The sequence below is a fragment of the Podarcis pityusensis genome (genome assembly GCF_964106645.2).
Source record: "Podarcis pityusensis genome assembly, chromosome: 14".
Classification (NCBI taxonomy): Eukaryota; Metazoa; Chordata; class Lepidosauria; order Squamata; family Lacertidae; genus Podarcis; species Podarcis pityusensis.
In genome coordinates this window covers 44494948-44522918 of record NC_138039.1, presented here as the reverse complement: position 1 = coordinate 44522918, position 27971 = coordinate 44494948, and the positions used below count along the sequence as shown (strand labels likewise).

At 45.0% G+C, this 27971-nt stretch overlaps 1 protein-coding gene across 4 annotated transcripts; it reads left to right on the top strand.

The window, feature by feature from the left end:
• Positions 1-1851: 1851 nt before the first annotated feature.
• Positions 1852-27945, top strand: PATL2 (PAT1 homolog 2; the record flags this gene model as incomplete). Of its 4 annotated transcripts, none has more annotated exons than XM_080980353.1 (19): positions 1914-2017; positions 4359-4461; positions 5495-5853; positions 7341-7409; positions 8711-8791; positions 9945-10091; positions 10888-10974; positions 14030-14160; positions 15939-16016; positions 17914-18055; positions 19481-19598; positions 19680-19777; positions 20432-20476; positions 22861-23009; positions 23712-23871; positions 24504-24644; positions 24879-24976; positions 25099-25248; positions 27233-27945. In XM_080980353.1, exons 1-19 carry the CDS (start codon positions 1973-1975, stop codon positions 27234-27236), a joined length of 2205 nt encoding a protein of 734 aa, XP_080836479.1. In that variant the 5' UTR covers positions 1914-1972. The 4 variants fall into 4 exon arrangements, with proteins under 4 accessions (XP_080836480.1, XP_080836479.1, XP_080836478.1 ...); XM_080980352.1 differs by lacking the exon at positions 1914-2017 and adding an exon at positions 2043-2391 and having other exon boundaries at positions 8726-8791; XM_080980355.1 differs by lacking the exon at positions 1914-2017 and adding an exon at positions 2930-3059.
• Positions 27946-27971: the final 26 nt, after the last annotated feature.

The following is a 27971-nucleotide window of genomic DNA, read 5'->3' as shown; positions in this document are numbered from 1 at the left end:
GTCCAACCATCTCGTCCTCTGTCGTCCCCTTCTCCTTGTGCCCTCCATCTTTCCCAGCATCAGGGTCTTTTCCAGGGAGCCTTCTCTTCTCATGAGGTGGCCAAAGTATTGGAGCCTCAGCTTCACGATCTGTCCTTCCAGTGAGCACTCAGGGCTGATTTCCTTAAGAATGGATACGTTTGATCTTCTTGCAGTCCGTGGGACTCTCAAGAGTCTCCTCCAGCCCCAGAATTCAAAAGCATCAATTCTTCGGCGATCAGCCTTCTTTATAGTCCAGCTCTCACTTCCATACATCACTACTGGGAAAACCATAGCTTTAACTATACCAGGGGTAGGCAACCTAAGGCCTGTGGACCTTCTCAATCTGGTGCACGGACGGTCCAGGAATCAGTGTGTTTTTACATGAGTAGAATGTGTGCTTTTATTTAAAATGCATCTCTGGTTTATTTGTGGGGCATAGGAATTCGTTCCTTTCCCCCCAAAAAATATCGTCCGGCCCCCCACAAGGTCTGAGGAACGGTGGACCAGCCCACGGCTGAAAAAGGTTGCTGACCCCTGAACTATACGGACCTTTGTCGGCAAGGTGACATGATAGAAGTCTATAAAATTACTGTGTTCATGGCGTGGATAAAATAGATGTAGATGAACTCGTGAACATCCAATGAAACTGAATGTTGGAAGATTCAGGAAAGAGAACAGAAATTTCTTATTCATGTAGCATACTGTTAACCTGTGGAACTCACTCCCACAAGATGGTTAGAGGCAGTATTGCTTCTAAATACCAGTAAGAACAGGATGCTGGACTAGATGAGCTCATTGGCCTGATCCACAGGCTCTTCTTGTCCTGTTACCTAAGGTGGATGCAATGCAGCCGAAAACAGGGAATACAGATGTTGCCGAAATGGAAGGTGGCGAGATTTATATACCACAATAAAAATTAAAAAGCTGTTTACATACAATAGCATGAGATATTTGTTAAAATAGCAATGAAACCAGACATTAAAAATTGTAAAAATAAAATTACCAAATACAGATAAAACCAACAGCTTTAAAATATGCATACTAAAATATGTCATAGTGGATAGTTCAGTGAAGGTGTCGAGCCAGTGCCCAGCAAGTGTGAAAAATGAGAATTCCATAGGGATCATAAGGAATTGAAAAGACAGCTGCCAATATAATGCCATTAGGTGAATCTATGTTGTGACTGCGTTTTAAATACAGGGTGCAATTCTGCCCACAGCACCACAAAAGCCTGAGAGAGTTTCCAAGCAGGGCAGCCAAAATGTTCCAAGAAACTGGGGCAACTTTCCCCGAGGACAGCTTACTATATTAATAATAAATAAATAAATATTTATACCCCACCCATCTGGCTGGGTTTCCCCAGCCACTCTGGGCGGCTCCCAACAGAAGACTAAAAACACGATAAAACATCAAACATTAAAAACTTCCCTAAACTAGACTGCCTTCCGATGTCTTCTAAAAGTCAGATAGTTGCTTATTTCCGTGACATTTGATGGCGTTTGACATTTGGCGTTTCTTTTCGCACAGGATGCCCTACAGAATCATCGAATGGTAGAGTTGCAAGGGACACCCTGAGGATCATTCTAGTCCAACCCCCTGCAATGCAAGAAATTTGGGGCTCCAACCTACAACCTAGATCTTATCAGCTCCAACCAGCTGAGCGAAGCGTTGGTTTGGCTCTCCTTTTATTCCGTACATGGGCTTTTCGTTTTTGCATTTTTATGTTGCGGACGCCAAGGTACAAATGCAATAAATGACAAGAGTGGGAAGATTTCGCCCGGAGCCTCAAGATACATAAACGATGGTGCCAAGCGAGAGGCGAGCCTCGCAAACAGCGGCAATAGCGGTATATTTTTAAATGAAGCCCAGCAGCTGCTGCCCCTCCCTTAACGAGGCCTCTTCAAAAAGAGGCAGGAATGGGAGACGCCGTCGAGGGAAACGCGCGTCCCCGATGGCGGAGGGAGGGGAAGCGGCGGCCGGGGCCGCGCAGGATCTGGTAAGCGATTGGCGCCGGAGGGATCTCCGGCCTCTGTTGGCGGCCTGGAGCTCCACCTCCTCCTTGCTTTCTGTGTTTGCAGCTCCTTGAGAGCCGGAGGGAGAGAGTATCTGCTGGAGCCGCGTTCAGACGTTCCACCAGCGGCTCTGCCCTCCCTTCGCCCTCCCTCTCTCGGGAAGCCCGGGCGACACGCGTGTTTCGCCTGGATGCTTAATATTGTTATTATTTCAGGGCAGCGGAAGGCGAAAAGCATCGGGCGGTTTAAGCACGCTTGTTTTAACGAGTTTTTTTGGGGGGGCGGGCGGGATGAGTCCAGTGGGGTTTACACGCGTTGTACACGCGCACGTCGGCATGAGCCTCGCTTGAACACGGAGGTGGGGTTTGCGGGAAGAGTAAAGGCTGGAGCTGCAAATCGCAGCGAGCTGTTTTGAGGATGGGGGAGGCACCTGCGCAGTCACGTCTCTCTAGGACTCACCCGGGTGCTCTTTATTTTTATTTAATAATAATAAATTTTATTTATACCCCGCCTTCCCCAGCCAAGAGCAGGCTCAGGGAGGCTAACACCAGGTATAAAAACAATTGATTAAAAGACAACTTAAAAACAAGATTAAAGTACAACATTCAAATGCAGCCTCAATTCAGTAGAAACTCAAATCAAAAACTTTTTGGGGATGAAAACATCAAATCTTCACCAAGGCCAAGACTGGTCCTATGTGGGCCAGAAAAAAGCCACACCACACAGCCTGATTATTACCTGAAACCAGTGCTTTTTTCTGGGGGGAGGCATACCCCTAAACGTTTTGTGGATCTAAGTTTGGCATCATTGAGGGGCAGTATTTCAATATGAGTAGGAAAATGAGGGTACCCCTAAACATTTTTTTCAGAAAAAAGCACTGCCTGAAACACTTTTTTTTGTGGGGGGGGGGGTGTTTCTTAAAATCCCTGCAGGCTTACTGTAGTAAAAGCCTTCCTGCCACATTCAAATCTGCTAGCTTTTAACAATGCAAGTCTACTCAGAAGCAAGTCAGGTAGAGTTCCGCAGGTGTACTTGATAGTGGCTGTACATTCTTGTAGCTTTGGCTTATTTAATTAACAAGATTTGCATGTTGCTTGATGGTAAGAAAACATGAGCAGTTTACAAAAACACAAAATGAAACACAAGTTATCAGTGAAAACAGGTCCTTTAAAACATTCAAAAGAACTTTGGCAGGTAACATGCCTATAAACAGTCAAAGGGAACAAGGGTAGGGTTTTCTTGGACTGGCCACCTTTGGAAATGACCCAGGGCTGTGTAGGAAATGGGAAGGGGTGTGTATGTTTAATTAAATAATAAATTTCTATAGCATTCTTCATCCAATGATCACAAGGTGGTTTATAATATAAAAAGTGACCAAGATGGTTTAAAGAGAGAAGTGCATTTCTGGCTGGGTGGTGGGGGGGGTCATAGAAAATGTTATGTTGGTTATTATAACTAGATGTTTGAGAGGAACTAGTGCACACTGAACTTGGATTGCCATATTTCAAAACAGTGAAAATCTAGACAGAAATTTTGTTTTTTGCAAAGTTGTTTAGCTGGGGGGGGGTCCCAAGAGGAGTTGAGCTTTTTTTGGCAAGGTCGCAAATTGTTGTTTTGTAGCTATTTTAAGGGGAAATCGTAACTGCTGGCATGGGCTACCATACGTCCAGATTTCCCTGGGCATTTGACCAATACAGTAATTGTGGAGCTTCTGTTTCCCCAAAACCTTGGAGCAGGGCACATCCTCCTCCTTGAGATTAATAAGTCTCAAGCCTCAAGTCAGTGAGGGATACTTAACAGGTGACCTGTTGCCAAGGGGAGGCCAAACATCTGAGTCTAAATATGGGTGGGTTAGAAACCCAATGTACCGGTACTTGCTGTGTTCACATCACAGTAAACCATAGATAATGATTTACCATGAATGCATAGATGGCTCCTTTCCCACCCTAGTGTGAACAGAGGCAAGAAAAAATCTCTAGCTTAATGTTGTGTTGTGTCTGAACAGGAAAATGTTTTAGTTCCAAAGTGTGGTGTGAAGCCAGCGTTTCTTCTTGGCTTACCAATCACAGTTTGTTTGAAGTGAAACGAACCCTGATTCTGTTCTAACACTAAGCCAGGGATTGCGGTTTGTTGGTTCTGATAGGAGAGGATGATGCTGGAGCCATTCTTGCATTCATGGTTCATAGTTTACCATGATTGCAGGAACAAGTTGGCTTTGGTTTGTGTACTTAGTTTTGGAAGAGGTTTTGATACTGTCCATCGATTTCTCCCACAAGGGAGTTGACAGCAGGATGAGTCCCTTATGGTTTCTCTATCTCCAACCAGATCCTGGAGGATTACTTTATGACGGAAGAAGAACCTTTGGGTGACAAGACAGCTGAAGAGGAAGAAATTGATCTTTACGTTAACTTGACGTTCACTTCAACAGGTAAGAAAATATTTAAACTGTTCTGGAAATAATAGTATATTCCAACAAAAGCAAAGCCATATTTTCAGTTTTTAAAACTCAAAGTCCCCTCAATGCAATTCAAAAAAGCGGCATTTCACTTGAATAAAAAGTTACATACACCCCACGCATTTAGTGCAACCCCAAATCCTGAAAACTAGTTCATCGCTCACAGAACTACCATTCCTAGCACCAGGGCCGTCTTAAGTATATCCGGCTCCGTGGTGCAAAGATCCCTCTGGTGCCCCCCCCCCCATTTCCTTCGCCCAGCCTCTGCCTCTTCCCTGGTGCCTGTGCCACGGTGGCCACGGCAGGTGGAGGCTCTGGGTGCGGTGCTGCTTCGGCGCATCATGGCGGAGGCGGGCGAGATCAGCAAGCTGATGCCGGGAGGCGTAGCGTCCAGCCTCCGCCTCTTCCCTGGCGCCCTTCAGAACTTGGACCGCCCTGGCACCCCACGCCACTTGCCTCTATGGGCAAGACGCCCCTGCCTAGCATCTTTAGCAAACTACAGTTCCTACTATTCTTTGGGCAGGGAATATTCTTTAAATGTCTGGTGTGTTCACAACCAAAACAAAATTCCAAAAGAATCTACCAAGATTGACAATGGCAGTGGTGTGTCTCTTCTACAGTGTGTGATTTTTTTGGCTGTCTAAGGCATGGGTAGGCAAACTAAGGCCCAGGGGCTGGATCCGACCCAATCGCCTTCTAAATCCGGCCCGCAGACGGTCCGGTAATCAGCGTGTTTTTACCTGAGTAGAATGTGCCCTTTTATTTAAAATGCATCTCTGGGTTATTTGGGGGGGGCAAAGGAATTCGTTCATTCCCCCCCCCTCAAATATAGTCTGCCCCCCCACAAGGTCTGAGGGACAGTCCTCCTGCTGAAAAAGTTTGCTGACCCCTGGTCTAAGGGCCTGCTTCCTGCATTGTAGTTGATTCGCTGTGGCAGGTAAAATGTTGCTGCCCTCTTCCTAAGATCCCTCCTTCTGCTGCTGATCTGTTCCCCTCACTTCTAAAGCTTACCTGGAGCAGACTAGAGGGAAAGTCCTGGAGACAGATGCAGAGCAGGCTCATGTGGGTGGATTTGAGGAGGTGATGGTGACTGTTGGGGAAGAGAAATCTGAAGCTACTGAGGCAGAACCCATGCTAGAAGATGCGGCAGAGAATGAAAGCCTTCCCACTGAGCCACAACATGCTTATGATGATCATGATGAAGAAGAAGAGGAGGAAGGGGAAGAGGAGGAGGAAGTGGCAATGGTTGACCAAGATGAGGAACCTGCATTGGAGAAGGATCATAAAAGCAAGGAAGCTGGAGAGCCAAACAACCTGGGAGACCCAGCAGTTATGAGAGCTGTGCGTGGCCAACGTACGTTGGAGGTAAGATAGACTTAAGGTGTGCCACACAAGACTTCTCTTACAGTCTTGCCAGTCTCTTCTGTTCATTTGGTATTTGCAACCAAACGGGCAGAAGGTTTGGTAAAAGAGTTGGATCGTATGACTTGGGGTCCCTAATATGGATAGGGTGAGCATGTGACGTTTAAGGTGTTTTGAGAGTAGGTGTCAGCTGGGGCTGCTGATTAATGATCTATGTAAAATATAAATTGCCCTTTGGGTGTCTTGTACTTTGAGAAAGCTGGATAACTTGAGGACAGCAATATGGAGCCGATTCTATCATTGTGACTTTTGTTATGTAGGAATTTACTTAGTAACCCAGCCCAGCAGCTATAGAGGGCACCATTTTGAAAATGGCTGGTGTGTTGTTTTCACTGCCACATAGAATGAGCTTACATCCCAGGTGCATAAATCTGTGTCACAAAGAAGTAGTACAGTGGTACCTCGGGTTATGAACTTAATTCATTCCGGAGGTCCGTTCTTAACCCAAAACCATTCTTAACCTGGGGCGTGCTTTCGCGAATGGGGCCGCTGGCGTGCGATTTCCGTTTTCATCCAGGGGCAAAGTTTGCAACCCGAGGTACTACTTCCGGGTTAGCGGAGTTTGTAACCCGAAGCGTTTGTAACCCGAGGTACCATTGTAGTATTGCTATCAATTTATATACCACTTACATGGCAGCATGCAGTTAATCATAAAATCCATACGTAATTAAAATACACATAAAACACATCCATTAAAGCATTAAAAACCCATATTTAAAATAAACAAAAAACAAGCCCATTCGAAAATATGCATGTAAAAACAGCTGGATAAAAAAGTTCAAGTTCAGGGCACTGCTTACCTGCCTGAATAGGTGTGTCTTCAAGAGCCAGCAGAGTGGCGATACAAATCGAACCCGTCACATTTCTTCTCTAGCTTGAAGTGTTCTTGTTTCATTGGACGGAAGAGATAGCGGTGGGGAAGCGAGCTTTCTTGCCTGGCTCACAGCCAGATAACCCTCCCCATACTGAGAAACTAGAGTTCTGTCTTTTTGAAAGTCCAACCTCCTGCGACTAGTATCAATTGCAGGTAAAAGTCAGATCTTTGTATATGCTCCTGATATGGCAGGATTTGGCTGCAAAGGGTAATAATAACTTCAAGTCTTGCCTAAATCTACATCCCCTGGCCTCTGAAACCTTTGCATATTTTTAGAAGTGCTCATAATTAAAGACTAGTCACTTTCTAGTTAAAAATGAGCTGGGATGAGGATTTTCAGGCCTCACCAAGTCCCACCTTGCTTCAGTGGCACTCCCAGCCTTTCTCAACCTGTGGGTCCCCAGATGTTGTTGAACTACAACTCCCATCACCCCTAGCTAGCAAGGCCAGAACTCAGGGATGATGGGAGTTGTAGTCCAACATCATCTGGGGACCCGCTATGCAATATTTTAGATGTTCTCTTTTAGGCTCATTTTTTGTTTGTTTTGCTTTTCAGAGAGAAGATTCTGCTGTCCTAGATAGCAGAGTTGCCAACGACCTCTCCGATTATCCTACTGATTTCTTGGTAAGACTGCTTTCTCCCCCACCCCCCTTTAAGCCTCTTGTACATTCATTTTATCAGTGTTTTCTGATACATCAGCTGCAGCCATATTGGGATAGCCTGGCCACTGTAGTCCATGCACTTTTAACCTCAAGACCAGAGTGTGCTCTCTTGTGGGCCTGATCCAGGCAATGCAAAATGCAGCAGCTAGACTGCTGGTGGGTGCAGACAAGTGACAGCATGTGACGCCTCTGCTAAAACATCTGTATTTTATTGGATTGAGTTCAAAGTTCTCATACTAATATACAAATCCCTGAGCATCCTGGGTCCAGGATACCTTAGACTGCCTGAGCCCTGAGATCTATGCTTAGTCACTGGGATAATCTGATAGAACACAGTTGGTTGTCCCTCTAGTTTTAGCAGCCCAGCTGGCTTCAACTGTGTCATGCTTAACAGCCTATTGCAATCCTTTCAATGTGCTGAAATTGGGTGTGAATTACTCAGTCATTATGATTAATCGTAATTGCTTGCTTGCTTGCTTCTTTTCCTTTCTCGTTTTTGCTTAATTTCATTGAACGAATCTCTCTGATCCAGGGGTAGGCAACCTAAGGCCCAGGGGCCGGATGCGGCCCAATTGCCTTCTATTTTTTTTTTTAAATCATTTTTATTAATTTTCCAATAAAAACAGCCAGTTAACATATCCATCAAATCATAATCCTAATCCAATTATAATCCAATTAAAAACAATAAACTAAAATAAAAAAACCAAATTACAGTCCAAATTATTATTATTTTTTTCCGGGCTTCCCATAGTCTGGACCTCTCCAATATCTCCAATTATCTCCAAGTTATCTCCAATATCTTCGTTCCTGCCTTCTTCTTCTTGTTCCCATATTTTCCACATTCCGATCTTAATGCTTTAAAGTTCTCCGTCCCTGGCTATGTGATTCTCAGTCGTGTCAGAAATCATATATCCTTTCATCCATCGAATACAGTTTTATTTGTGTATTTATATTTTTTTCAACTGTCTATTTGCCAGCGCAGCTTTTCCTGACTTCATTCCAATCTGGGCTGTTGTCCAAGTCTATCGTTTGAAATTTTAAATTTTGGCCCAATCACCTTCTCAGTCTGGTCCACGGATGGTCCAGGAATCACCGTGTTTTTACATGAGCAAAATGTGTCCTTTTATTTAAAATGCATCTCTGGGTTATTTGTGGGGCATAGGAATTTGTTCATATTTTTTTTCAAAATATAATCTGGCCCACCACATGGTCTGAAGGATGGTGGACCGGCCCACGGCTGGAAAAGGTTACTGACCCCTGCAGTCTGATCCCTTTCAGACAGCTTCAAAACCTTCCATGTGGAATTCTACCCGGAGAAGAGTCCAGTCGCTGTCTATGATGGAGGTAAGGCTCATTCTACACCACTTTTCTGCTCAGCAAAGTGAATGATAACAGCGCTTGCCCTGTCTTTACCACAGAAGCAGCTTAGGGTCAAGTCTGCTGTATCCAATGGCATCTTGCCTTGATCCTTTGGTGCACTCAACACTAATGTCTCACAACAAATGCCAGTGATATGTAAGAAAGATGTACAACCTGAAAAAAAGAGACAAGGCATGTACTTCTGTAAACCAATAAAATATTTAGTAAAAATAAATTTTAAAAAGAAAGAGAAACTAAAGACCAGCCTTTCTAAGGCGACAAGTTCTTGAAACCAATAAACCAATTAACTCCTGAACCGTATCTCACACCTGTGTAAGCAATTAGGTTTCTCTGGTAGGTTTCTGGAACATTCTCCACTTCCAGTTAACAGACGCTTACTCACACAGTTTTCTACAAAATGAATGATCAGTCCCCCAACACTCCTGTCCCCCAAACACTTTAGGTCAATATTTGCATCCATGTACCGTGTCACTTAAAATCTGAGTTGGGAGTCGCTTCAGAGCATGAACTGAGAGCAAACCAGAAATTCACCAAAAATAGAAATTTCTCTGGCTACCGAGATGGTGCAATGCGCTTCACCACAATATCCATGGGGGATTAATTTTGGATTTAAAGGTGAACCTACCAAATATGCTTCTTCTGTAACAATACATGAGCAAAGCACAATCATCCATTGAAATTTAATTCTCTAACCAGGTAGTTTGTACAAAACTCTATTTGCTAGGGTAGTGATTATTTGTTTATTTATTTATACAGTACCCCAGCTACTCTGGGTGGCTCCCAACAGAATGTTTAAAATGTGATAAAACATCAGACACTAGTGTGCATAAAAATGCATACATGAGTGAAACTAACATGCGAAAATTCAGTTATAATTAGGAAAATTGCTTTGCAAAAGTGTGTATATTGGCATAAGGGCATGAAAATGTATATTAGAAATTTGCATGAAAGCGCTGATGAATTTTCATGAAGGCTTTCTAACAAGCAAATCGTGCACTGCTGCCTGAAGTGGAGAACTTAACACAGGAAGAAATGAGAAACCAAAATGGACAGATTTATCCCATCCCTAACCACAGTATAATTGTATTAAATATTACTGTTGCCGCTTATGCCTCAGGCGCTGGACAGGGCTTCTATGTCCCGGGTCAACCTAGATCTTTTGGCCTCACCGGCGCAGAGAAGCTATCTAGACACATCTGGCCTGGAGCGTTCAGGTTTCCGTGGGAGAACCTTCAAGCCCTCTTCTCAGCGCTTCATGCGGCAGGTAAACTGGCTCATCACCTGGCCCTGTCTCACTTCCGCCCCCCGATCCTCAAACCCTCGATCTTGCTACTGTCATTCTGTGCTACGCAGAGCTAATTTTCCAACTGCTTGTGTCAGAACGACAAAGCAGTTGTCTGGGTTTACCAGTCTGGAGTAACAGTTCTATTCAGTATGCAGAACATGCACCTAATGCTTGGGATACCTGAGCTGCTGTGGATATGCCCGCCCTGTGGAACAACCTCCCATCAGGTGCCAAGGAAAGAAACAGCTATCAGACGTTTAGAAGACACCTGAAAGCAGCCCTGTATAGGGAAGTTTTTAATGTTTGGTGGTTTACTGTGTTTGATGTCATACCGTATTTTTTGCTCTATAAGACGCACCAAACACGCACTGTGTTTGATGTTATACCGTATTTTTCGCTCCATAAGACGCACCAAACCATAAGACGCACCTAGTTTTCGGAGAAGGAAAACAAGAAAAAAATATTCTGAATCCCAGAATCCAGAACAGCAAGAGGGATAGCTGCGCAGTGAAAGCAGCGATCCCTCTTGCTGTTCTGGCTTCTGGGATAGCTGTGCAGCCTGCATTTGCTCCATAAGACACACACACATTTCCCCTTACTTTTTAGGAGGGAAAAAGTGAGTCTTATAGAGCAAAAAATACGGTAATTTGTTGGAAGCTGCCCAGAGTGGCTGGGGCAACCCAGTCAGATGAATGGAATAATAATAATAATAATAATAATAATAATAATAATAATTAATTTTAAAAATTGTCTTTGCTACTATACTGTCTCACAGCAATCTCCCACGATGTCTGGCTCTATGAGATCGCCTTACCTGTTCACTCCACCCCGCAGAACACGGCGTGTACTTGGCCTTAATCAGGTAATGTCATGTGTCGTGTCACCTGTGTTGGTTGCCAAGCTGTTACCAGGTCAATTTCAAGGTATTACTATTGATAAGGAAAGCCTTGACTGGCTTGGGACCAGTTTACTGGTGGGGTTACCTTAGACAATATGTGCTCACTTGTTCACTTTGACCTACAGAACTTTCACTGTTATAGGTGACATATGTTAATTGTTCCACAATTGTATAAAAGAAAAAAAAAGGATATTTCAGTGTGGCAGCACCTACACTTTGAAACTCCTGGCTTATTGGCACCTGTTTAAAACTCTTTGTTTAGGCAAACCTATCCAGATGCATAGATGTTGATGTGTTTTAATCCATTTTACTATTTTAATCATGTGTTTAACTGCTCTTTATTGATTTTTCTTTTTTTTAAAAAAATAGTCCTTGTAAATGGCTTTAGAGTTCTACAACAGTCCAGTGGCATATGAATTTTGTGAAATAGATAAAAATAAATTTGTAGCTTAGCTCCGTTCTCACGGGAAACTATTCCACCTGCACTTCCTCTTTTAAATTTAGATGTGCCATGACTTGTGATTTCCTTTTACACAACCGAAGGCACAAGATTGTAGTTAGTATATAATACTAATGGTCATTTCACTTCTGAGTGCTGACCCAGATGTAACCGAAACATCACTACCCACCCATAAGGGCAGTGTTGGTGGACTTTGCAGGGGATCCCAAGGTTCGCAGAAAGAAATATTTAGAAAAACCCCTGGGGTTGGGGAAAACTCAAAACGTGACAGTGAAGGCTGAGCATGCCCAGTGACAGTGGAATGCTGGCTCGGGGAGAGGGATGGAATGGAGTATCCTGGAGCAGGCCATCAGCAGGAGTATCCCACAGGGCAAACATTTTGTTGCAGGTCCCACTTGTTGTTTTTTTCCAAATAATCTTTATTAGTTTTTCTATTAGATACCCTACATAAACATATTGTATTACATTTTACATTTATACTTGCTCTTCAGAGCTGACTTCCCTCCTTCCTTCTTCTGGTTTTTTATATCACATATAATTTTATCACATTATTTTCTTCCATTTTGTATATTGTTATTCATTTTCCATATTTGTCCATAGTATAAGGTAAAGGTAAAGGGACCCCTGACCATTAGGTCGAGTCGTGACTGACTCTGGGGTTGCGGCACTCATCTCGCTTTATTGGCCGAGGGAGCAGGCATACAGCTTCAAGGTCATGTGGCCAGCATGACGAAGCCGCTTCTGGAGAACCAGAGCAGTGCACGGAAACACCGTTTACCTTCCCACCAGAGTGGTACCTATTTATCTACTTGGGCTTTGACGTGCTTTCGAACTGCTAGGTTGGCAGGAGCAGGGACCGAGCAATGGGAGCTCACCCCGTCGCGGGGATTTGAACCGCTGACCTTCTGATCGGCAAGTCCTAGGCTCTGTGGTTTAACCCACAGCGCCACCCGCGTCCCTTATCCATAGTATATCCATAAACAAATAAGTCCTCGTGTTTATACAATTATTGTTGTCTGTATTCATTTACAACTACTGTTAGTTATATTAGTTTCCTTGTTTTCACCTGAGAGAGCGAAGTACAGATTTCTTTGACCAAATGCTGCCTGGCTCCAAACGTTTGTCTCAAACCGTATCAAGAGGTTTCAAAGTAATTGGCAAAGAATTATTGGCATTCGGAGCAGCCCTGCGCTATCTCTCGCCAACAGGGGGACACTTTACATTCAATGGGAGATGGGAGTCCCCACTTTTTAAATTATTATTATTATTACTGCAGAGAATGGTTTCCTGATGGCAGAGGGCATGACAAGTCCTCAAGGGTTTTAAAAGGAAGGGTTACGGAAAGCTAATCAGGAAAGGGTCAGTTGCTAATGCTCCGTGTATAGGAGGGAATTTCTCCTGAATGGGATTTAACAGTTCAAGCGTAGGTTTTGAAAAGTCAGAATTCACAACTTGTTTCCTGTGTGCCCTGACCACAGGAAACTGAACATATACAAAGTGGCAGCCAAATTGTTAAGAAAAGTGCTTTTTCTTCCTGGGGGTACTCAGGGGTACGCATACCCCTAAACATTTTGTGAATCTTTGTCCATTTACTGTATTTATTTTTCCCGATCTGAACTATAAAATGGTGGTTTTCTTGCGTCAAAATGGGAGTACCCCAAAACATATTTTTTTAAGAAAAAAAGCACTGGTTAAGAATACAGTGGTAGCTCGGATTACATACGCTTCAGGTTACATACGCTTCAGGTTACAGACTCCGCTAACCCAGAAATAGTACCTCGGGTTAAGAACTTTGCTTCAGGATGAGAACAGAAATCTTGCTCCGGCGGTGCGGCAGCAGCAGGAGGCCCCATTAGCTAAAGTGGTGCTTCAGGTTAAGAACAGTTTCAGGTTAAGTACGGACCTCCGGAACGAATTAAGTACTTAACCCGAGGTACCACTGTATATAGATATTTAACTGTAAAGTATCAAGCTAAACCTTAGATATGCAGGCAAGGTATGCCTTTTATTTGGTCTCCAAGTAAGAGCAAGTTATTTGCTTGCAGGACTCCTCCTTCCATTAGCTGCTATTAGGATGCAAAGTAGAGAGAATTGTCAACTAGAATGCCCCCAAGTGGTTAGATGTGGCCGGGCAGCTGCATTTTCTCAATTACCAGTTATAGTTGCCTATCTGAAACCACCGGAAGTTGCTTCATGAGCACTGTTAACAGGCGCCACATAATATTTGTTCTGCATCTGTAAGAGAAATATCTTTAAGTGTGACAGCATCTGAACTTTGGAACTCCTTGCCTGTTGACATCAGGTTGGCACCTTCACTGTACTTTTTTCCAGCTCCTGCTAAAAACACTTTTGTTTAGGCAAGCCTACCCTGATATGTAGAATATTAACACATTTGTTTTTAGTTTCTCGCTGGTTTTATATTTTTAAATGTTTTAAATAGTTGGTTTTTTACCAATAGTTTTATTTTTTTGGTTCAACTGCTTTGATATTTTTTTACAATCAAGGGTAATATCAAACTTAATAATAATAAAAATCTCCTTGCCTCCCTCTTTTCTCCAGACATCTGCCTATGCGTCTCCACCTCCATATAGGCCCTTTTTCCCAAATGTCAATAGCCCAAGCTGGGCAATGGCCCATAATCTTGATCCTCCACTCTTCAGTCCAACATCTGGCAACCAGCAGAAGTTCAGGTATAGAAAGCATGGGTGAGATCACCTTGTGTTTGAGAGGATGCAGCCCTTTCAGGCGTCCATCTCCATCTGCGGTTTAATACGTGGGATTAGAGTTGTGGTGGGGTTATTTTGACCAGCTTGGAGAACTATAATCACAAGAGTTTCTTGGCATGCTCATGGATCCCTGCTATGACACCTGATTGATTGATTGATTGATTGATTGATTGTTGGCATCCGTGTGTCTCAAGAGACGATGGAGTTCACCTCCAGGTGCAAAGTCAAACCACTGCGTTGGCAGCCCCAATGTGACCTCTCTGGGACGCAAGCCTGGACAAGTGGGTATGGAGGTCCTGGGCCACACAGATGGCAAGACACCCCTCTTAGGCTTGCTGATGGGGTCCAAATGAAAGCAGAGCAATACGTTTGGCACCATCTTGGCTGCAGGAGTTGCCGGAAGGAGGCGTACAAGGTGCCATCCAACCATCTTAGGGACTCCACTCTCAATTTGTGCATTTATTATTACGGTCACAGACCAGTTCCAGCTCACTTACAATATCAGAAAAATCATAAAACACAACAGGAATACATTGAATTGCAATTGGGTTTAACAGAGACAATTCAGATATAACAGCAGTTAAAAATACACATTAAATCTTGATCACTAAAATTGACCACTCTGAATTTGTGTAGGGTTTTTTCCTTAGCCTTTTCTTCTCCTGAAGATACCCTGCAAGGCAGCGGAGGTTTAGGATCAGAGTTTTCCTTCTAGATGGACTACCTTCCAAGGTGATTGAGCCCCACCTGCCCCTCCCTTCCTTCCAGGGCACAGGCAGATACCTCCTTCTTGACTACTGCACCCCACTTGCTAGTCCCAGGCAGATAGCACAGCCAAGTGCTCAAAAGGCTTTCTAGAATCCCTGGTTCAGCGCAGACTACAGATTTGGAGTGTTGATCGTGATCTGCAGGCTCTGTTTGTCATCTGTTAATTCAAATAGTATTTGGGGGGAAAGAGGACATCCAGCAAATAGTTTGATCAGGGTTGTTGCCAGTAATTGAGTCTTAACTTTGGAGTAGGGAACTTGACATGCAGACTGAATATTGGAGAACTGTGGGCAAGATCTGTACTTGCAATTTGGGATGAGGAGAAAATCAATTCAGTTACCATTTAAAGGTGACTTGCTTTAAGTCAGGGGCAGAGGAAGGGCGGTGCAGTGGGGGCAGGCCATCCCGGGTGTCACCACTGAGGGGGTGACAAAATGCCGGGCGGCACTCACCGTACGGCCAGCAGAACACCCAAGCCATGCGTTTCTCCTGGAAGTGACACAGTGGCTTGGGCGCCCGCAGGCTCCACGCTGCCCCAAACGGTCCACCCGCTGTCTCGCCCCCCCCCCAGCTGTAGGGTGGCTGAGTGGGAGGAGGCAGGCAGACTCCTTGGACGCCCCGCGGAGTGTCCTTCCCCAGCTGGCACCGCCCCTGGACGCAGGGCACGCGTACCGCCCAAGGTGCCCAATCGGCTTGTTCCGCCGCTGCTTTAACTCACACTTTCTGCCACAATATGAAAACCAAACACAGCCCATCTTCGAAATAGCAGTTCTCGGTTTTTCAAACTAGTTCTGCAGCCAAGTAATGTGCACAGAAGAATGTATATTGAGATAAAGTGCACATAAAAATATCACGTTAGTAGTAACAAACGCACTATATTAGGGGAAGTTGCTTTGCAAAAATGTATTTAAAAGGTCCTAAAAGCATGGGAGACAGATCCTGGTACCTCACCTTTGTCCTCTGTTTTATTACAGTGTTCCCAGTGCCATGACGCAACTTCACCCCCTGCATCAACGGATCCTGACCCAAAGACAGCGAGGGCAAGAAAGGAGGTAAGTGAGGGCAAATGAAGACAACTTAATAGGAACATTGCTACAATCTTTATGTATTTATTTATTACATTTATATGCAACCTTTTTTCCTCCAAGGAGCTCAAAGTGGCATGCACACTTCTTCCTCCTCTCCATTTTATCCTCACAACAACCCTGTGAGGTAGGTTACACAAAGAGGCAATGACTGGCCCAAGGTCACCCAGTGAACTTCATGGCTGATTTGAACCCTGCTCTCCCAGGTCCTAGTCTATCACTCTTAACCACTGCACCCCGCTGGCCCTCCTGGGATCGTTTGGTGACTCAGTAAAGTACCTATTATAATGGCAAAATTAACTTGTTATATGAAGGAAAGTAAAGGTAAAGGTAAAGGGACCCCTGACCATTATGTCCAGTCGTGGCCGACTCTGGAGTTGCGGTGCTCATCTCACTTTATTGGCCGAGGGAGCCGGCGTACAGCTTCCAGGTCATGTGGCCAGCATGACTAAGCCGCTTCTGGCGAACCAGAGCAGCGCACGGAAACACTGTTTACCTTCCCGCCGGAGCGGTACCTATTTATCTACTTGCACTTTGATGTGCTTTCGAACTGCTAGGTTGGCAGGAGCAGGGACTGAGCAACGGGAGCTCACCCCGTCGCGGGGATTCAAACCGCCGACCTTCTGATCGGCAAGTCCTAGGCTCTGTGGTTTAACCCACAGCGCCACCCGCGTCCCATGAAGGAATGTAATACACATCATATTTTTGTGTTAAAATGGATTAAGCTTGTGGATTACTGTAGATAATGTTGGCTATTTTCTGAGGGCTAGTTACAGATTTTCAATGTTTTGATGCGCATTGGAGATCATTTAGTGTTTTTCTTTTCTCCTCTCCTCCCCCCCACCCCAAACTTTTTGGTACAGTATGGAATATTGAATGAAATAACTAAACTGGAAAAATACAATGAAAGCACCAACTTCATTCAGACTTCTAAAACTAAGACAAGCTTCTATTCTGAATTATTGAAGGTATTCAAGTTCGGTGCTGTTACCCTAGATGAGACTGCCAGTTTTCATTTCTTAGTGCAGAAAGTATGGATCTGATGTGTAGAGATTTTTCCTATTCTGATTAGTTCAGGAGGATTCTGTAAGGTTTATTTCTATATGAGAGAAACAGAAAGAAGGTTTCTGATGTTTTGTTTATTTCTCTGGGAAGCTGATTATAGCTGGTTTAAACTGGTTCTGTTATGTTTCTTTCAAGGCCGTGCAGACTATAATAATAAGGCCAGGAGGAGCCTGACGCTCACTTTCTCTTTCTCTTTGTTCTGGTGGTCTGTTCTGTATGCTGTTAAGGTTTAAGTCTTATTATAAAGTTTGTAAGTTTTATTTTAAGTGCTGCAACTGGATTTTTATGAACTGTGCCAATCCTGATTGTATTGGATTTGTGACCATTATGCTCATTTGCCTTCAGCAGCACTAAAGCCGTGCTGGATGAAGTACAATTGCCTCTGGTCTATTTTTTGGAAACTCTGCTTCGTGTTTAGGTTTTCTTACTCCTCCGGCCCTGACGTGACAGAGCCCTTTTTAAAAGCAGTTCAGAAGAAAGAATACGGTCGTACCTTCGTTTTCAAACAGCTTAGTTCTCAAAACATTTTGGCTCCCAAATGCCGCAAACCCGGGAGTGAGTGTTTTGGTTTGCGAACTATTTCTGGTAGCCGAACATCTGACGGAGCTTCCGATTGGCTTTCAAGAGCTTCCTGCAGCCAATCAGAAGCCACGCTTTGGTTTTGGAAGTCAAACGGACTTCCGGAACAGATTCCTTTTGACTTCCAAGGTACAACTGTATGTGACCACAGCAAGGCGTTGGTGGTATTCTGGACCAGTGCAGAAGCCTTTTCGTAAGCGAATTTCTTCTTCTCTTAAAGAATTCCCCGTATGAAGCGCCAGCCGCCGAAGGAGGATCCCTATGCTGTGCTCATGACTCCAGTAGAAAAAGAGTGGGTGATAAAGGTGCAAATGTTGCAGCTTCAGAGTGACAACCTTCACAGGGATGACTATTATTACCAGGTGAGTGTTGTTGTTTAGTCGTTTAGTCATATCCGACTCTTCGTGACCCCATGGACCAGAGCATGCCAGGCACTTCTGTCTTCCACTGCCTCCCGCAGCTTGGTCAAACTCATGCTGGTAGCTTTGAGAACACTGTCCAACCATCTCATCCTCTGTCGTCCCCTTCTCCTTGTGCCCTCCATCTTTCCCAGCATCAGGGTCTTTTCCGGGGAGTCTTCTCTTCTCACGACGTGGCCAAAATATTGGAGCCTCAGCTTCAGGATCTGTCCTTCCAGTGAGCACTCAGGGCTGATTTCCTTCAGAATGGAGAGGTTGGATCTTCTTGCAGTCCATGAGACTCTCAAGAGTCTCCTCCAGCACCAGAATTCAAAAGCATCAATTCTTTGGGGATCAGCCTTCTTTATGGTCCAGCTCTCACTTCCATACATCACTACTGGGAAAACCATAGCTTTAACTATACGGACCTTTGTTCACACTTTTCCGTTCCAGCCAAGTAATGTTTATGATACATATGCCTGTATAACATGTGCAGTAAAAATTCACATATTACTGGAAATATTATACAGAAATGCTTTGTACTGGGGGAAATCTACTTTGTGAAGAATACATATATTGGATGTAATTGCATACAAGGGAGTATATTGGGATAAATTAGCACTACAATGCTGGAACTCCCTCCCTGAAGAAGGTAGACTAGCTCCTGACTTGTCCTTCCACGGACAGGTAAAGACCTCCTTGTTCCAATGGGCTTTGGGGAACCAGCTGCTTTTAATGAAAAGGGTGGTGCCATGCTGTTTTTATTGTAATTATTTGTAGGTTTAAAACAGATTTCATATATGTATTGAGTTTGAATTCTATTGGGGTTTTTAAAATTAATTTTCTATGTTTTTAGTGCTTCTTTTATTTAGAGACTTTGAGTGCCATTAGGGAAAAAGTTGGGGTATAAATGACAATAATTAATAATGATGCTGATGAACTGTTTTTAGGATATCAGAATGTGGAGAACTGAACTGAAGATGTGAAAAATGAGAAACTGCCACTGATAGGTTCACCCACCCCTAAGCAAGAATCCTAGACTGCTCTTGAGAGGGTGGGCATAGCTTCCCAGTCACAAGGCTTGGGTCTGGGTCAGTTCTGTCTCTTGCAACTGCAGACCTGCTCTCATATGATGGGCTGCATTCTGACAACCATATTCTCCCCACCACGGTGGGGCTCCTTCCCTTGGGCCCCTTTAGGTTTGCCCAGGAAACAAAGAACTGTAGTTCAAAAGGCGCATGTTAATCACTGTCTGGCGAGAATGGCTCAGGGAGAATTGCCATCTTGCCAGTTTTGGATGCTGGAGTTGGGGTGAGTGGGGAGCAACAGAAGTGCTGTGTGTTTCCACTGCTTTTGGTACTGAGCTATCCTGTCCTCTCCACCCCCCAGGAATATTATCGCAAGCTAGAGCACAAACAGGCAGAGAAGGGGCTTCTTGGAGGGTGCAAGACTGAAGTCCCCAAGCTAGTGACACCATATATCCAGAAAGTGGAGGCATACGAATCTGGTAAGCGCTCTGCAGAAAAGAGGCTTTTCCCTAGATGTTAGGGATGCTAGGCACCTCCTGACAATGGTTTCCTTCTTCTAGTGGTGCGGATACCAGGCTCCCTGGGCCAAGTGGCAGTATCTACGTGCTACAGTCCCCGCAGGGCTATTGATGCCGTGCACAACATCCCACTGGAACAGGTAATGCACCCATCTTTTTGCCTCTGGCTTGCCAGAAGCTGGGACTTGACTCCACAGATTTGCTGCATGTGAACATGAAGTTTCTTGCATATATATCGTTGATGGGACCTTCTGACCCATGGGCCTTGGAAGCTGTCTCACCAGGCCATTTGGGCTAACCATGCCTGATTTCCTGGGCCTTGGAGTCCCATGAATGTTGGCCATGGGAAAGTTTGAGGAAGTTTCTTCATTTGCAGTTGTCACCAGAATTCAAGCTGGGGATGCAAAGGAAGAATCTTCTCTGCAGCTGCTGCTTGAACCGCCTGACACGTGACACAATATGATTTATGGTTGGGCGGCCCTGTTCACCTGACAGTGGTCCACAGCGGATGGTTGTTCCCCACCCCCTAATAAATAGGGCACATTATTAACTGGCGGGTGGGCGGTATATTCTATCAGCTTTTTCCTCCTGTTTTTCACACCACTTCTAATTGACCAGTGGAATTCTGGCCACCTTGTTGTATTCTGTAAACGGAAACGACCCCACTGGAAACTGTATTGCAGAGCCCCCTGAGCTGTTAATGTAACATCCAGGGGTGCCAAGCTGGTGCTGGTTGCTCTGCTGTTGAAAACTAACACCTGTTCCCCCTCCCCCTTTTTATCCATCTTCTGAAGGCTGTGGGTAATCAGCGACTGCAAGTGCTATATGAAATTGAGAAGGTGAGTCACTGAGATAGCTTGGGAAGGCAGTTCTGTGTTTATTTTTTAAGCCAATGTCCTTGGAGTGTGGCAAGGCCAGTACCAGAAGCATTATTGTGGGTTAACTCTTGTTTGGCTTTGTATTTATGTACTTAAACATTGATTTGGTGGGGGGGGGGGTTGTTGTTTGGTAATACAGTGATACCTTGGTTCCTGAACAGCTTAGTTGTTGAACAAATCGGCTCCCGAATGCCACAAACCCGGAAGTAAGTGTTCTGGTCTGCGAACGTTTTTTGGAAGCCAAACGTCTGACGTGGCTTCTGCGGCTTCCAATTGAGTGCAGGTAGCTCCTGCAGCCAATCAGAAGCCATGCCTTGGTTTTTGAATGGTTTCAGGAATCGAATGGACTCCTGGAACAGATTAAGTTCGAGAATTGTATTGATATATTCTGCATTTGTTGAATTGTTTATTTTTGTCATTTGAATTTACTAACATGTTCTGTATTTTGTATGTTTGTATTTTCAATGTTTTGATGCTTTTGAATGTTTTCTGCCAGCTGCTTTGGGTACAGCTCATTGTGCAAAACCAGCATATAAGTAAATTCCATCAATCTCTATTCAGAAAGGCAGTGTGTGCTCTTCTTCCTCCAGTCACATACCTGCCCCCTTTGTCCCCACAACAAAGAGCTTGACAATATGAAACTCATGATCATGACATTCCAGTGGAGCAGATTCCTAGTATGTCGTATGCAACACAGGCAATGTCATGACTATAGATGATGATGCATAGAAACTCTTGCAGAATTGTTAGCAAATAGCTCTGTTCAGCTAGAATTCTGCACATGCCTCCAGAACTGAATGATTTGGCTGCGTTAATGAAATAGTCATTGTAGAAATTGAGAAAAGCCCCTATGGTGTGAACCAGTCACAAGTACAGTGGTACCTCTGGTTACGAACTTAATTCATTCCGGAGGTCCGTTCTTAACCTGAAACCTGAGGTACCACTTTAATCATAGAATCATAGAATCATAGAGCTGGAAGAGACCACAAGGGCCATCGAGTCCAACCCCCTGCCAAGCAGGAAACTTTAGCTAATGGCATAGCTGTCAACTTTCAGATTTGAAAAATAAGGGATCAGCAGCCTCGAAAATAAGGGATCAGCAGCCTCACCTGTCCTGGGGACAGGCTACGGGATATCTAACAATCTGGGATAGCAGCGGGAAACGGTGCTGGAATAAGGGAATTTCCCACAAAAAAAGGGAAGGTTGACAGCTATGGCTAATGGGGCTTCCCGCTGCCGCTGCCCCGCCACCGCCCAATTTCCTTTCTTATCCTGGGGCAAGTTCTTAACCCCGTACTACTTCTGGGTTAGCGGAGTCTGTAACCTGAAGTGTTTGTAACCCGAGGTACCACTGTAGTAGATTGCAATTGCCTAATTGATGGGAGTTGTAATCCAGCCACATCTGTTTGCAGGTTGCTGGACAAAGCTGCTACCTGCCCCCTAGTGACCCTGCCAAAAGATTTTACATTGCAAAAGTAAAAACTAACTAAAGCATAATTCCTTGGCACGGGGGTACATGTACATGCCTGTGGTACCTGAGCATGTGATCCTTAATGCTAGCACCAAATTAAGGGTTTGACCACTGTTTGGAGAATAGTTGGTTCATGCTCCTGAACTTGTGCCTTTGTGACACTGCTAACCCTAAACAAGTTTAGGAGATTCCGTGGAAAATGGAGACATGGATTTCTCTACAGTTCCCATGAACTCTAGGTAAGAAAATACTATCTGCTGCCTTCCCTTTGCCCCCCCCCCCATTGGCAAAATGGGAGATAACAGGGGAAACTGCAACCACCTGGAGAGCACAGCTAGACGCTCAGCAAATATACCATATTTTTCGCTCTATAAGACACACTTTTTCCCTCCTAAAAAGAAAGAGCAAATGTGTGTGCATCTTATGGAGCGAATGCAGGCTGCACGGCTAAGCCAGAAGCCAGAACAGGGAGAGGGAGCGCTGCATAGCGCTCCGTCTTGCTGTTCTAGCTTCTGGCTTAGCTGCGCGAAGCCTCCGCAGGGCAGCGGGGTGCCTTCATCCCGCAGCCCTCCAGAGGCTTCACGGGCTGTCCCAGAAGCCTCCGCAGGGCACGGGGATGAAGGCTCCCCATGCCCTGCGGAGGCTTCGCGCAAAGCTACACCAGCTATCCCAGCGGCTATCCCAGAAGCCAGATCCCTCTTGCTGTTCTGGTTTCTGGGATTCAGAATTTTTTTCCCTTTTTTCCTCCCCCCCAAACTAGGTGCGTCCTATCATCTGGTGCGTCCTATAGAGCGAAAAATACAGTAGTTGGCTAAAGAGCTGCCCTGTCAAAGACGGTAGTTTTATGGATCTTGTTGGTGTGTTCCTGAAACAGATGTACCTGCAGCTGCTGGATATAGAAGATGGTCAGCGGAAACTGGAGCAGGTGCCAGAGGAGGAGCACCTCCACTTCTGTGAGAAGTTTGCGCATGAGCTGGGACATATCTATCAAGCCCTAAGAATTGAAGAGCAGAATTCGGAAAAGTGAGTCCAGGGGGAATATTTGCGGCAGTGATGGTACATGAGATGGTTGTTAGGATGAAGAAGACGGTGGCTGTTGTGGCCACATGTCTGTGGACCCACCTCTATCCATCAGGTCAGCTGCCTACTTAGGTTATCAGGCCGCTGACAATTTCTACTCCTTGGGTTCATACCATCCTCCCTCTCTAGCGGAAGAGCCAGGAGATGTATAGGGTTGTATAAAGATCTGCTGAAAGAATACTCAACACAGATAAGCAAAGAACTTGAGCCAATCAAAAGTTTCCTCTCGGAATGTTTGGGCCTGCTTACTTCCCTGACTGAGCTAATTAGGAGAAAAGAAGACTGCCGTCCCCATAAAGCAGTCGACAACAAGCCAAATGGAAATATAATCCAGTCAGGCACGGAAAACAGAAAAACAACTAGAACTAAACCAGGCCAGGTGGAAAAACCACTTGCCCCCAAGAAATCTTCCTTAAAGGGAAAGTGTTCAATGCACAAGAAGAAGAAGAAGAAAGAGCCAGGAGATGTTCTGTTCTGTTCTGTTAAACAGCCAGGTCTGAAGTCCAGACAGCACTAGGTAGAACATAACCATGGGCCTTTATGTTTGTGCATTGGGTATGTTTTTGGCCCCTTTCCCCTTTCTAGACTCTCATGGTGCTTTGGCAGTGAGATACGTGTGTGGACCAGCTGGTCTTTTCCTTCCAGGGAAGCCAAAGATGGGTTCCTTCAGATCCTGCTTGTGGGAAAAGGGAGGAGGCTGGTGGCCCGTCTGTTGCCACACTTGTCGCAGGAGCAGGCCAAGCAGGTCCTTGTCAGCATCACCCAGCACCTACCGTTTCTCCTTCAGAAGGACATGATGGATGAGGTATCCGTCCTGTGTGTTCCACTTCTCTCTAAAACCACCTGCATCATTGATGACCTTGTTATGAGGCCCCCATTATAAATTGACTTTTGGGGTGCAAAAAGGGCTTGCACTAAAATAAGACATTTAAATTGGGTTGTGGGGGGAGCTAAACTGCATTGCGTGCACAGTTTAATTTCCTCCAGATTTTCTTGCATAACCAGACCCGAGCAGGGCAGTGAAGCCTTGCCCCAAGCCGCCAGAAAACTGAAATATGTGCACAGCTTTGTGGAAGCTGAAATGTGTAAGATGGGCTGTGTCTTTACTGAATGAACTGAAAATGTTGCTTGAGTCCTGTTAGGCTGAGAGTCAGGCTGCAGAATTTTTCAGAGAGCAGCCAGTAGCCCTTGCTTGATAGGTTGTAAGGGTTTGGGTTAAATTTATCAAGCCCATCCTGTGCTGGGAGTAGAAACTTCATTTCTCTTAACGGGCTCAGTGTATAGAAATAAAGACCTATAACTCTTAACAATACTTCCTATGGTGTTAAGAGTTCTCTATCCCATAGATTAGGTTTATTAACTCTTAAAGGACAAGCAAACTTGATATTAACATTTATCCTTTCAATTTACTCCTTCCATGTTCTGTGGGCTTGGTAGTCTCTGCCCATTCTCTACGGTCCTCTCTGTGATGTCATTGAGCAGTTGACCTTCAGTGAGATGATAGACCTCTTACAGGAGTTAACCAGATTGCAACCGGAGTCTGTCCAGCAATCGCTTGCTATGGTGTTTGGGAACAAGGTGTGTTTGGAGACAGGGCTTTGAAAATTTCCTGGGGGTCCTGGCAGAATTTTGTGGCAGAGCGACAAATGGGGTGGGAGGGAAGACTTTAAAATTACCTTAGTATTTGCCAGTATCGGTGTGGTTTTATGCCACCTTAACCTCGAGGTTGGCATTGAATGAGGTGGGTTCCATTGCTGCTGTTCCCTTGCTAACATTTCATGCTGTGCCATCTTCTCTCCTTGCCTCTCCAAGTTTGCCATCTCACTTCTATACCTTCTGCTGAGTCACGGGGAGAGATGTCTCTCCTCTGGAATGCCCCTGAACCCCCGCAACGGAGACTTTGAAAAATGGTGAGGTGGTATCTGTTGGGCAGGGTAGTCCCAAGTAATTTGTGTCTGCAGACACCAAGCCTCTTAACCATCTCCGTCCTTTTTTTCTCTCTCTTCCCCCTCTTCCCTTTTCTTCCCCTTAGGGTGGATACAGTGCTCCTTGTTGCTAGGGAGCTGTCTCAGGTACCCAAGGCATCGATGGTAGAGCCATTTCACCTACCTAGCAACCTCCTTTTTCTCTTCTGCCGCTATGTAGACAAAGACATGGCAAACCACTTAGATGCCAAGATGGAGTAAGTTTTGGGCATTGACAGAGAGCAGGTAGATAGGTACTTGGAGGAGTGGGAAGAGCATGTCATGTAGAGTGGCTGGGGAAACCCAGCCAGATGGGTGGGGTATAAATTATTATTATTGTTGTTGTTTTGTTGTTGTTGTTGTTGTTTCAAGTGAACTCTTACATAGAGTGGAGACTGTATTAGTTTGAATGTGATACTGTCCCACCAACCTCACCTCAGTCAGGCAACTGCCTGTCTCCTTAAAACCACCCAGTGGGGTGGCCCTGGCTGTCAGGTTCCTCCTCACTCTGTTTTGCCATTTGTTAATTCGGCAGAGTGATGGGGGGCCAAACGAGAACCAGCTGGTCCCATGTCTCATTGGCTCTGGATTCATCTACTGTTGATCTCCCTGTCTCTCCACCCCGCCAGTCCAAATGGACACCAGTCACCACCGCTGACACAAATAACATGGCGGTAGCCAGATGTAAGGCAAAGCTGCAAATTGGAGCATAGCAGGCAATTGCAGAGAAAATTCTCCTACAGGAACATGTCCTTTTCTAGCTGTTTGCTTTTGGTCTCCTCTCATGGTGGATCCCTGTTTATGATGGCTTGTTGCTCTTGGAAATGAAGGGCCCATTATGGGCAATATGAGTTCATTGTTTTCCCTACCTGAAAACTCACTGCTTTCACAATGCTTATTTTCATGTTCAACATGCTACACTGCACTGTTAGACCACTGGCCCCATTAGCTCAGTATTGTCTACCTTGACTGCCAGAGGCACTCTCGGGTTTCAGATGATGGTTTCTCCCAGACCTACCTGGAGATGCCTGGGACCGTCTGCTCTACCACTGACCACTGTCCTCTTAACACTGAAGGACCCTTGCTATTGTTTGGGTTTACTTGTTTCCACCTCCTGGGAAGGGGACACGGGTGGCGCTGTGGGTTAAACCACAAAGCCTAGGACTTGCCGATCAGAAGGTCAGCAGTTCGAATCCCCACAACTGGGTGAGCTCCCATTGCTCAGTCCCTTTTCCTGCCAACCTAGCAGTTTGAAACCACGTCAAAGTGCAAGTAGATAAATAGGTACCGCTCCAGCGGGAAGGTAAACGGCCTTTCCATGCGCTGCTCTGGTTCTCCAGAAGCGGCTTAGTCATGCTGGCCACATGACCCAGAAGCTGTACGCCGGCTCCCTCAGCCAATAAAGCAAGATGAGCGCCACAACCCCAGAGTCGGTCACGACTGGACCTAATGGTCAGAGGTCCCTTTACCTTTACCTCTTGGCCCAGCCAAGAGATTGCATATATTGATATGTGAGATACTTTGGGGGCCTTTAGACTGCTGTGAGCGCCATACATTTTTGGATAGCGATGCTGTTCTCAGCAGAATTCTTCCACATTGTAATTTCTTTTAGGTGGGCTTCCTTCGACTACCTGGCTGAGAACCTTGATTTCTGAGTAGCAGAATGAGAGATGTGGAATGGCAGCAAGCCCTGGCAAAACCGGCTGGGGAAAGCTATAAGAGCCCTTGCTCAAGTGCTTCCTGTTCAACATCCTCGTATGGTTCACATTCTATGCATGCAAATGGTGGACCCATTATGAGCTGCTTTGCTAAATAAAAATGGGAGGCAAGGTAGTAGCTAATGATTGGGTGGTCAGAAACTTGTGTAAGGTTCATGATTTGCAAATATAATTGTGGAACGGTTCCTTGTAGTTGGTAAAATTGGATAAAAGGAGATTGGAGAGAGCTCTTCACTGGGGAGGCCACAGAATAGCTGAAGCCTTGCAGCAGGCATAGCCAAAGTGGTGCCCTCTCAATGTTTTGTACTACAACTCCTGTAATCTCTTGACCATTAGCTACACTGGCTGGGGCTGATGGGAGTTGTGTTGCAAAACAATATGCAGAGCACTACATTGGCTAACCCTGCTTTACAGAACGCAGTTGGCCACTGATGGGAACTAATTTTCCCCTTTGATTCCTGATTTGCTTTCCTTTATGTTTCAGGTGATTGGCTTCTGCCTTCATGAGCTATCGCAACACTTGGAGCCTCCTTTGTTGCTGCAGCGTGATCTTCGGTGGTAGTATCAGTATTCGAGAGGCCTGGCTGTAGCTAGAACACAGTGGTTGTTTAAAGAAAACGATTATTTAATTCACAAATTCTGCTTTTGTTTGTGGTATGACGTGGTTCCCCACACCCCAAAGTGCTCTGTGCCAATTGTAGATATTCAATGCTAGCTCAGCACATAAACTCAGCCTGAAATGAGTGAACACAGGCTTCCCTGTACAGTAAATACCAGGTTGTGGGGGATGAACTTTGATTTTTACAATATCTTGTGTACAGCACTTATACAATAAAAGCAAATAAAACTAGTTTGAAATATTGGATCTTGGAGGTGAGGGGGCACATAGTTGCCCTAAGAAAGATTGTGCATCTTTTCTTTGTTAATATTTAACTTTTCCTACAGATGTGGGTAGGTACCCAGAGACCCTTGAAGGCGATGGAACTCCTGCCAGTGCCTTGAACAGGATGCTAATTGTATCACTTGAAGTTCCATGTTTCATTTTTTTTCCAGTCTTTTCATTAGGACTGTGGGTGGGTTAACCATTTCCTCCCCCATTGTGGTCCCTATTAAATTGCCTCTACGCTGCTATGAAGGCCAGTGGCAGCTTTCACCTGGGACTATCATAGTGCAGGAGGAAAGGTTGAACCTTCTTGCAGTCCCCTCCACCTTTTTTTCTTTTA